Here is an 11218-nt window from a genome sequence, read left to right as displayed (position 1 = left end):
TTAGTGCTCAGGAACTTCCTGCGTGGAGCAGTGAATGCCCCCGCCTAGGAATGGCAACTGATCGAGGCGTACAGTCATCACCTGACGATCCTTATATAGGTCACGGATGATCTTCAAGGCCGCGGCATCCGCCTTCTTATCCCCAAATTGGGGGAAGATAACTCCACCATTCACGAGCAACCAATTGACGTAGCTCAATGAAGGGTAATCCTCCTCTGAACTTTCGATATTCTTCAAGGTACCTCGGTCCAATCCTAGCGAGTATAAATCGGCCTCAACCATTTCGATAACCTCAAGGCGTCGGCCACGAGAATCTGTTGCGTTGGAGAGAATTAAACGGGCTTCCGTAAATACTGTGGAGAATTGACTATCGTCAAGAGTGTTCGGTTTGCTGATAACGACTTTTCCTGGCGCGACGAAGCGCGCGAGACCATCAACATGGCCATCAGTAATATCACCGCCTTTAACACCGGGAAGCCAGATAATCTTTGAGACACCAAGCGTTCGCCGCAACTCATCTTCGATCTGTCTCTGGCTTTTTCCTGGATTCCGGTTCTCGTTGATAATCGAGCTCTTAGTGATTAAAAGAGTACCGTCTCCATCGACCTCAAGCGAGCCTCCTTCTGTCACAAGCCAGGTCGAAATCCGAGTGAGGTCCATATTATCGCAGACCTGAGACGTAAGGGATTTAGAAGCATTGACCGGGTATTTATTACCCCACCCATTAAAGTTGTAGTCAACTCCCGAAAGGTGACAACCTTCAAACACGAAGGTTGGTGCCATATCACGCATCCAGAGGTCAAGCTTAGGGTAGTCATAAATAGGCTGGATGATAATATCGTCTGCGTCGTGCTTAAACCGGTTCTTTGCCTCCTTAAGGCGGTCTGGGGTGACGAGTAGAGTAACTTGCTCAAATTCAGCGACTGCCTCGGCAATAGCTGAAATATCTTTGGTGGCAGCAGCGAGATCACGACTGCCACCTTTGTCCGCGTAGGCGTCGTTTTCGATGGATGGCCAGGCCATAATGATCTCATCATGACGGTCCCATTCTGCAGGACGATACATAGCCGATGCGACAAAAGTTTGAAGCTGAAGGAGAGCAATGAAGAAACGTTTGGGGCTCATAGAGGCGGTTGGGGAGTGCTCTTCTTTCAGGCCTGCGAAAGAAGTAAACCAGTCTTTTACAATCCTTTTATACTTTGTCATTTAGAGCTATAATAGGTCAATGTTGGTGCCTGGCGTGCGTATTCGAGAGATTCTTTCAGTCGGTTCTCTTGGCGATATTTCTGATTGGCTTTTTATGCGGTGAACGAACCAGGGTCGAGAAGTAGCGCATGTAACGCCACAGCCCCCGATCTGCCAAACTGTATTTCAGCTGCAAGATTTAACGCCTCCTAAAACTCTATCTCGGTTCTTTCTATGATACGCAATCGCTAAAGTTGGTAGCAATCGTCAGGAACCACGGTTGATGATTCTATCATGAAGGACTTTGTAATAGGCAGGAAAGCGCCGTATGAATGAATTTCCACTCATTGTTGGCTAACTAACGATTGTAAAGGGAGGAAAGTTCGTCGTATTGTGCCCCCATCTTGTAATGATCGGCTTCATAAAGGCCTTTCTAGAACACCATCTCTATAGTGCTCCCCACAGTCACCGGTTTACGTCATAGACAATGGTGAATAACTGAGCGATGGATATTTACGACGACGAATAGGCCAATTCCGCCTCTACTCATTTAACCTCACGCTTTGTATAGTAAACCAGGTTCGTTAACTTTGAAAATCCCTCAATAATACTATTGCGCATAGACACCCTTTGGTTTGACAGACAGCGTTGAAACGAGAACTGCGCTGCCTATAAAGAGACTATTGACATATTAGCTTACAAAGTGATCGATTTGGGTTAAGGTAGCCCAATATCTGTCTCTGGTGGAGCTAACTCTGACTCCTCGCCCTATCTATTGGATTCTCACATTTCGCCGCCGTCAAGCGGCGCTGACCAACCGATCACTAACACTAGCCACTCGCAAGCCACATGCCGATCGCCCATGGATTAGTCACTCGCAAGCCACATGCCGATCGCCCGTGGGAGTAATTACGTTCGCTTAACCTAGTGGGGAAGCGCTTAGTCGCGGGTTTCCATCTTTTGGCATCTAGACACAGCCGCATTCTATCGATGCCACAGTCGTGCAAGGGAACTCGGAGATGAGCGATACGGCCGCTGTACTGACCATAACTATCTTGATCGAGATTTCAGGATGAAAGGCTGGGAATATTATATTCCCGGGTTGAAATGTTTGAAAGCGGAATATCACTTTTTATCTCATTGGTCGAATCGAGGTCACGGGGGATATTGCCGTTTGCGTCAAACCTTCGCCATTCATCGGCCCGATTCATCGACCCGATTTTCTCAGCCACCTTCCTAATCCGTGTAGTGAGAGAATTGAGTCAGGGTCAGGGAGCCGCATATGCATCGCCTCCACAGGCCACATTTCGGATCTATGACCCAGATCGATTTCCTATGTGGATATCTGGTCCTTCACGAAGTCTCTTGCACCAGGCAGCAGGGGTACCCAAATAGCGGAGTCCAGCTCAGGCAACGAGATAGTTTCAGGAATGGCAGAAATACATATTGCTATTGAGATTGATTTCGCGTCTTCGTGTGGTAAAAACCTGATATAACCGGTCGGTTCTTCTATTTAACCAACTTCAATTGAATTGGGCTATGAGGAAGAGAATTTACTGACACCAGGAAGCTTGGTAAACACTATATTACAGCCGTCATGCGGAGTGAACCCCGTGGCGTTGTAGGAAGCTGTGGACCTTCCAGATCCAAAGGGAATTCCGTGTCTTGGATCGACAGTAAGACGAACGGTAATCTAGTTAGACTAAAGATAAGCCAAGGTGATCATCGATCACAGTTTCAGATACACAAAGATCCCTGTAAACAGCTGACTTGCAGCAAGCGAATACGGCAAGTCCTTGCGCGTTCACACTGTCACGGTGAGCAGGCAATTAGCAAAATACTACCCATATCGGCTCTCCCAGCTTATCCACTTTTAAACATCCCGACGACTTCAAGTGAAATTGGGTGAGATGAAGCACTGTGCAAATCTTTAGCTAACAATATGACAACTTCTTACTGAGCACGTCTAATACTGGCGAAAGATCCGAGATAGTGGAAAGACTTGATAAGATAGGTTAACGTGATTCTCAAGCGAAAGGCGCACCTACCCACCCTCTATATCTTTAAAGTGATTTTTTAAACCAAAAGACATTTACAATAAATAAAATATCTAACTGGGCAATTCTTCAAGCGTATGTAAGCCTCACAATGAATAACTGTGAAAGAAGGCGCAGCTCTTTGAGGAAGCATCATAGTCAACACGTCCACGGTCAAGAAGGAGCCCTTGCCAATCCCTCTTGATATCATAGCCAGTCAGGGTCGGGAAAATGACTAATTTATCTTCTCCGTTCCTTGGGCATGCCTGCAGTTTCGCTTAGCAATCGCTAACATTGGACGCGGCAAGGTGTTGCAGCAGCACTTCGTCGTTCGGCTCGGGGTGCTCGCGGTTTTTTCCCCACCAGTTCCAAGATACCCATCGCCTAAGTGCAGTCGGCACCATCATTATTCGTGGTCGCAGTCCACGCATTTTCCAGTCCCGGAAGATTTAGTTGGGCTGGGGCATCTGCACTCAACCGCACGTCGAGGTACAAGTCTGTGTCACATTACGCCAGCGGGTCCACAATCAAGGGGAAGGTCTCCTCTGCGACTGTGCAAAGAAGCTCACCTGAGGTCACATCCCCCCGCTATTCTCATGCAGCAACTACACGCTAACCCCGACTGAACGCTGATGGGCAAATTACCACCATGGCAGTATTGTTTTTGACCCACCCGTATCTACCCCCCAGTCCCGCCTAAGAATGGAAACTCATTGAGGCACACAGCCCTCATCTGTCGGTCCTTTACAATCCTCGGATAGATTTCAAAGCAGCAGTGTTCTCCTTTTTGTGCTCAAACGAGGGGGAAATGATCCTGCCGTTGACAGCCAATCAATTGACGTTGGTCAAAAGCAGGAGACTTGTTCTCATCGCCTTTAATCTCCTTCAAAGTATCCCGATTCAATCCCAGGGGGTGCAGTTCGGTCTCGACAACTTTGATGAACTGAAGAAGTCAGGGCCGAGGATCCGTCGCGTTCCTAGTCCTATGATTCTTATCATGAAATTCCTCGTAACAGGCAGCAAAGTATTTCAGATGGCCAATACCACTCTAGGCAACAACTTAGATAGTTTCAGCGCCAGTGGAACGGTATAGTACCATTAAGCTTAAGCCTTTACAACCAGAGACCGATATAGCCCTTTGACTGCTTCAATCAAACAAAATTCAAATGAATCGTGCCGTGCGCAAAAACGAAGATATAGGGACAAAACATACCCATCCATAATAAAGCTTCCAGAGGGTGCTGTGCAGAACAAACTCGCAACGGGGTTGATTTTTTGATCGGCAGTAATTTAACCTCGACTGATCATTTATTGAAACAAGGACATGCGAAGGTGGTTAATCGCAATTTCAAAAACTCAACAACATCTGCCAATGGTAGACTCATGAGAGTAAGTAAGTAAACGAGACATGTCCGTCCGTTTTTATGCTGTCACGGCAAGCAGACAAGTCGACTAAACACAGCCGCCTCTGACATTCGGTGTACGCCTAAAAGCATCTCGATGACAAAAAAAACGAAATCCATGAAGTCAATTAAACAAGAAGTGTAAATTTACAGCCAACGCAAATGATTTATTGCTACTGAACGCTTTCGAAGACTCAAACTTATAGGGGAGAAACAGATAAGTAAGTTACCTATGAAAGTGCATGCTTCGGAATTGTGTTTAGGCTCTGCATCTGACAAATACTAGGCCGTGCTAAAGTCCCTTTCATCTGCTCGCGACAGCATTAGCCAATCTGGAATAATGCTAACGACACGGCTTAACTCTAAGCAAAAAACTGCTGTGTTGCACAGTGTATTCCACCACCTTGGATGCCTAACTGATGCAAATGAACCTGTTCAATGACTCTGCCAGGATACTGCCTGGCGAGCACATTCGCTGCGTTCGCATCAGCTCCTTCATCGCCGAACTTCGCGACAATTACTGCCCCGTTGACCACATGATAGTTAACATAGCTAACCGTAACACCAGAATTCGGACCATAGTCTTCCAGGACAGCTGGGTCTGGCTCTTGTACTGAAAAATTGTCAGACTTTGCTTGAAACGCCGCACGAAAGACTCGCACGAAAGACTCACAATCAATGACCCTGATAGGTCTTCCTTTGGCATCCGTTTGGTCCTTGAGCTTTCTCTTTACATCATAATAATCATCCAACGCGCCTCCTGGGTTACTCTCGTCTCTCACAAACGGTCGGCTCAGCAAAACCACGCCTGGAGATGCAAATCTAGCCAGGCCATCAACATGATCATCCGTGATGTCATATCCGCTGGCACCAGAAAACCAAATTGTTTTCTCCACTCCAAAAGTGTCGTGGAAGTAACGCTCCATGGTGAGCTTGTCTACCCCGGGGTTCCTGTTGGAGTTCAGAATCGCGGATTCTGTCGCCAGGAGAGTTCCGTCGCCATCAACCTCGATCCCGCCTCCCTCTGCAACAAATGGCGCCAGCACTTGGTTGACTTTGAGGATACTACAAGCAGCACCAGCAAAGTATGAGTCCGTTGTTGGCAGGTTTTTCTTCCCCCATTGATTGAAACTGAGGATCATTCCGACCACTTGGCTATCGTGATGGACGGACTGGCTCTCGCTGCTAGAGCGTTTAAGTTCTTGTGCCCTGGGTTTTGCATATGCAAAAACAGGAGCAGTGTCTCGAGCCCACAGGCTGTCGACGTCTCTTGTAGTGTGGATAGTCACGTTCTTGGCGTCGCCCAGAAGCTGTTTCGCTGTTTCCAGACTGGAACCGTTCTTACCATCAATTATATGCGAGTCCCACGAAGGGTCCAATACAAACATCTCAACTTGCTCGTACTTGGCAATGGCGAGAGCCACTTTAGCTAGTTCGTGTCTTGTCTGGTTAACGTCAGAGCCGGGATACGACCAGAGAGTGTCCAGAATTGAACGCTCCGTCGGCCAAGCCATTATCGTGCCAGCATGATGATCGCTTTCCGCTGGAATATGAAATGTGTAATTTGAGTAGGAAACGGAAGTATCCATGGCGAAGGCAAAGGACGCGAGGACGGGAAAAGAGATGACCAAACAAGAGAGAACTTTTTGGGACACAACCGAGATGAACATGCTTCCCAGGCGTTGTTTTGAACAGATCTTAGAAACTAGCAGTTTTAAGATGCGAGTATATTGTTGTTGCATAGTCGTATTGGCACCTCATTTTATATTCCTTCCCTCGCACGCCAAGTATAGCCTCTCCCCGAGTAAAGTTCTGGAATTGGGAAGTCCATGCGATCACACAAATAGGCTTTGGTGCGAGCTCCTCGTAAAAGAGCGACATTTACAAGTGTCACATGTGTCGTTGCCTAACTCGCATAGCTAATGCCAGCGAACTTAATCACTAGCGGAGATTAGTCCGCCACGGAAAGCCTACCTAACGGAGAGCTTGAACCGGTGTGTTACATTGACTCTTTTTCGAGTAGGGATCCAGTCGAAAGAGCATCCTTCCAATTACAACAAGTATCGCTTACTATGCTATGTGTCTGAAAGCTCCGTAAGATGGTATCGTCGTCTATGATTAGTTGAGTTTGCTATCACCCAGCCAGCTTCGCCAATGAAAAACACAGTCAAACATGACCTCCACAGTTTAAAATTCATTAACCCATATACACTCAATAAGTGACGGTTGCCATTTGCTACTCCGCGTGTGTCGGACAGGCGTTTTAATGATATCCGAGAGTAATATTTAAACTTATCATCGTTTGTTCCCATCCAAGGGTTTTCTTGTTTCATCACTTCCTTGGGGGCTTTATTTCTTATCTTTTCCTGAACTGCGTTGATTGCTACATTGGAACACACTCATAAGATGACCCGAGGTAAACGAACTGCTGATGACACTCAGTCAGTCCAGATGGGTCACACGCACGAGCTGAAGCGACAATTCTCGTTATTGTATTGACAACTCCCAAACCCCGAAACAATGTCAAAATTTTCGATGGTCTTAACAATTATGCATGTTCTTCTAGATCCATGCTAGGCCTTGCATTTTCCATCTTGAATGTACGTCGTCCAATCTGCACAGATGATAAGCTTCGACGGGATAATCAATTAATATCAGGCAGTCTTGGACAGCTTTATCGGCTAGTTTGTCACTTAGCTTGCCTTCCGGGGGAAGTGCAAGCGTCATATGGGGTATTGATTCCTGCAGACTCCAACATTTGTCCCAACAATACTAACAATCCGAAATGCAGGACTCGTTACCGCCGGAACCTGCAGCCTATGTATGGCTTCCTCTCTGGCAGAATTTTTATCTGCGTACCCATCCGCAGGAGGTCAATACCACTGGGTTGCCGCTATATCTTGGAAAAGTTGGATGCCAATCATTTCCTGGATAACAGGTTGGGTTAATTGCTCTGGTTGGGTTGCACTCGCAGCCACGGGAGGGCTATTGGGCAGTCAGCTGATTCTGGGCATCATGTCTCTAATGAACCCGGTTAGTAGTGTTTGATTATTATGAGCATATCTAATTTCAATTCGTTGCTAGGCTTTTCAACCCCAACACTGGCATCAATTCCTAATCTATTCCGGGTACACCCTTGTTGCATTCATCTTGAACGCTTTCGCAAACAGCATTTTGCCTTCCATCAACAAGGTTGCTTGTGAGACAATATTTCACTTAGATGTATGCTTCCAATCGTGCTAATATTTTTTAAAGTCATTTGGTCTTTGAGCGGCTTTGCCATCATTTGCATTACTGTCCTTGCTTGTGCCGCACCAGATTATAACTCCGGGTAGTAAGTCAGGTTCAATTTCATGCCTGCCTGGCAACTATTCACTGAGGTTTCTAGCTTCGTGTTTCGAGATTTTGTGAATCAAACAATGTGGCCTGATGGGGTTGCATGGTTGCTTGGGCTTTTGCAAGGAGGTCTAGGTGTTACCGGCTTTGATGGAGTTGCTCACATGATTGAGGGTATACGTGGTTGAAACGAAATAAGATATTGTTACAAGGCTAATAGATTACAGAAATTCCAAATGCCTCAGACGTTGGACCTAAAGTTATGATTGCTTGTGTTGGAATGGGGATCATAACTGGCTCTATCTTCCTCGTCGTTCTGCTCTTAGTGGCTGGCAATATCTCGGACGTTATCGAATCTGCTGCAGGTCCACTTCTTGCAATATTGAGCAATGCAGCTGGGAATAAAGTCGCTGCCATCTGTCTTTTGATGTGAGTATCGTTGCCTAGCGTTATGTTTCTGGGCCGCTAATAGACTTTCAAGGTTCCCTATCGTTTGTGTCATGTTTGCCGCAACAGCCATCATGACTACCAGTAGCCGCATGGTATATGCTTTTGCCCGGTAAGTCTTTTCAAGCCCCAATTTTGAAAGATAAAATTGGGTTAATGTACCACCAGGGATGGAGGTCTCCCTGCTTCTTTGTTCTTATCTACGATCCACCCGAAACTCAAAGTTCCTTTGAATGCACTTTACCTCAACCTTGCTCTCGTCACCATATTTGGCCTTATTCTTTTGGGTTCCACAAGGTCAGTACCAGTCACCTCATCTCCAGAATCTTTTTTAAAATCCAAAAAGCGCCCTCAATGCCATTGTATCAGCCTCGGTTGTGCTGCTGAATATTTCGTACGGAATTCCAATCGCAGTGAACTGTGTCCGGGGGCGCAACATGCTCCCTGACCGAAGATTTGTTATTCCAAACATCCTTGGCTGGGTGTTGAACATCGTATGTTCTCGTCTCCAGAGTCTTCATTCAAAATACTTAACAAGTGCGGGATGGCAGATTTCACTGCTTTACGTCAGCCTGACGACTGTTCTCTTCCTTTTCCCTCCAAAATTGCCTGCCACTGGTAGCAACATGAGTGGGTTTTCCACTCACACTGTTCTTGCATGGACTGTTGGACTCCAGTACTAATTATTTCTTTGTATAGATTACTGCGTCGTCGTGTTTGGCGTCGTTTTAATAATCTCAGCGACTCAGTGGGTTGTGAACGGACGCAAAAATTATTCTGGTCCCCGAGTTGAGGTACAGTTTTCGGGGGAACAGCCCTCACTTTAGGATTTTACTCAAGCCCATTAATGGTTGTGGGGCAAATACTGGGAATCGGGTTTTCACCCATTCGATGTATTTCGGATGGAAGGTTGAGGAATCCGACGAGCGCAGAATGTGAATGCGGCTGTCTGATATCGTCGATCGCAATTTGCTGCGCATTCGTTTTAGCCATTTCAAATCGTTGGTGAGCCTTCTCTGATAGATAGGGGTATAATTTTCAAGACCACAATGTCACGATGTAGATGCCAACAAACCATACAAATATTTTCGAATGGGACGGATGCTTATTTTCCAGCGAGGTGTTATGGAACGGTCAAGAGCTATTTCTTCTCAAAAATGAGTGATACGCGTCAGAATGACACGACGCGTCCTTCGGTTGTCTAGGAAGCCCAGAATTAGGCTGCGCAAAGGCCCGCAAATGACCTTTCCTGACCCGAATTTGCATGAAATACGGGTCTTGGCATATGCACTGTTATATACGCGTTTAAGTCAGTCTTCATACATTATCGACTTTGACTTCAATCAACTGATGAAGACTTCAATCAACTGATGAAGAAACTCCATTGTATCTTAATTAATTGATTGCAGTAATCAGTTACGTATATAGCTTTAGTAAGATGCGACCATAGGGTTATCGTGGAAGAGTGAACATGTAGGGTAATGCTTTCAAGCCTGCAGAAATATATGTTTTATCTTCAAGGCCACCGTGTATCCTCATGGAGAGAACACATATTCCGCTTAATTCTACTAAATACAGGCCTTAATTGTTACAACCCAAAATGAAAGGGCTCTAGATGGACCTCGTCAGCAGGAACTAACGTACTAACTAACGCCTCGTACTGTGAAATGCTCAGTGAGCGGGACCCCAAGCGCCCTCATAAAGCGGCGGCACCCCAATTGAGCAAGTCGCGGCCACGACCTAAAATCCGGTAGATATTGCTACATATATGTACAAATACTTGGAGGCAGAGGTCGAATGAAATGTACTCAAATATACATGTATCTATATCCATCTATGTATAGCCTGCCTCTTCAAAAAGACTTCCCCGCGCTTGCACCACCGCCGACAGTTCCAGCAGAAACTCATACAGAAGCACCACATTCGTCAACACGTGGCCCAGCGTGACCGGGGCCCTTTCGGGATCGGCACATTCACTATTGGACGCATCTGGGGGCGGGAATGGAGTCGCTAGTCGCTGGCGTAGGGTCTCTGCCGTCGCTGCCCGTGAACCTGATGAACCACGCGATTCCGCGGGTCGCGAGGATTCGCCTCTCAGCGAAGCCACCGCCGGGGAGCTGATCGTATTCGGGGACCGCCCTCGGGACGCAGGGACGGAGGCGTCGGGAGATCCGGGGTAGGAGAGTCGTGAACGGTCCACGGGCGTCGGGGCAGGCTCAGACGGCTCCCACGAGCGTGTCGGTGTTTGGGGCCGCTCGCCCAGATGCAACAGATCGCGTCGGGCAGCAACCAAGACATCAAAGTCGGGCAGATCCTGCTGCCACTGGCAAACTTGGTCTACGAGCCGTTGGAGCACCGCAGTCAGTGTCGGGCTCGCAGTTGCGGGCCATGTTGGGATTTGGTAGGCACGGTGGAGGAAATCAAGCTCATCCGATGATTCCTTTGGCGTATCATAGTTGGCAGGGTCCACCGGGACCCAGCCGTCCAGGGAGAACAGATGCGACGAGGCCAGACTCATTAGAACCCCGGTCAGTACGAGTTTAACAATCACGCTGTTAATGAAGAAGGTCTCAACGCAGCTGAGAAGTCCCCGGACAATCCGGTCGTCCTGCTGGAGCTGCAATGGCAGGGGAATCGCACCCTTAGCCTCGTCTGCGGTAGAGACAGGGAGACACAGGCGGGATTCGAGTGTCCATGTCGCATCCGTGATGTAGTCGTTAAATGATTCGTTTCAACTCGGGTCGTCGAAGATCGATATGCCGAGAGTCAAGAGCCGTTCGAGCTCCGCATTGAAAGCACTGACAGACCGCT

The 11218-nt window shown here is 47.3% G+C and overlaps 4 protein-coding genes across 4 annotated transcripts; 1 reads left to right on the top strand and 3 right to left on the bottom strand.

Moving 5' to 3' along the window:
• N7443_009520 (agmatine deiminase family protein) lies at positions 1-1125 on the bottom strand (the record flags this gene model as incomplete). The annotated part of the gene is made up of 1 exon (XM_056889576.1): positions 1-1125. The coding sequence occupies one exon, from the start codon at positions 1123-1125 to the stop codon at positions 1-3; it is 1125 nt and encodes a 374-aa protein (XP_056736067.1).
• A 3861-nt stretch (positions 1126-4986) lies between these two features.
• On the bottom strand, positions 4987-6213 carry N7443_009519 (agmatine deiminase family protein; the record flags this gene model as incomplete). The annotated part of the gene is made up of 1 exon (XM_056889575.1): positions 4987-6213. One exon carries the CDS (start codon positions 6211-6213, stop codon positions 4987-4989), a length of 1227 nt encoding a protein of 408 aa, XP_056736066.1.
• An 817-nt stretch (positions 6214-7030) lies between these two features.
• On the top strand, positions 7031-9200 carry N7443_009518 (uncharacterized protein; the record flags this gene model as incomplete). The annotated part of the gene is made up of 13 exons (XM_056889574.1): positions 7031-7116; positions 7191-7224; positions 7287-7356; positions 7416-7657; positions 7709-7823; positions 7896-7958; positions 8027-8134; positions 8188-8389; positions 8442-8519; positions 8576-8704; positions 8754-8901; positions 8959-9083; positions 9107-9200. 13 exons carry the CDS (start codon positions 7031-7033, stop codon positions 9198-9200), a joined length of 1494 nt encoding a protein of 497 aa, XP_056736065.1.
• Positions 9201-10241: 1041 nt separating this feature from the next.
• Positions 10242-11103, bottom strand: N7443_009517 (uncharacterized protein; the record flags this gene model as incomplete). Its single annotated transcript, XM_056889573.1, is given in 2 exon segments — positions 10242-11059; positions 11073-11103. The coding sequence occupies 2 exon segments, from the start codon at positions 11101-11103 to the stop codon at positions 10242-10244; spliced, it is 849 nt and encodes a 282-aa protein (XP_056736064.1).
• Positions 11104-11218: the final 115 nt, after the last annotated feature.

Source organism: Penicillium atrosanguineum (assembly GCF_028827265.1).
Source record: "Penicillium atrosanguineum strain IBT 20685 chromosome Unknown utg000008l_segment0_segment0, whole genome shotgun sequence".
NCBI classification, from domain to species: domain Eukaryota; kingdom Fungi; phylum Ascomycota; class Eurotiomycetes; order Eurotiales; family Aspergillaceae; genus Penicillium; species Penicillium atrosanguineum.
Note: the sequence above shows the minus strand (reverse complement) of the source record. Positions and strands in the feature narration are given on the sequence as shown.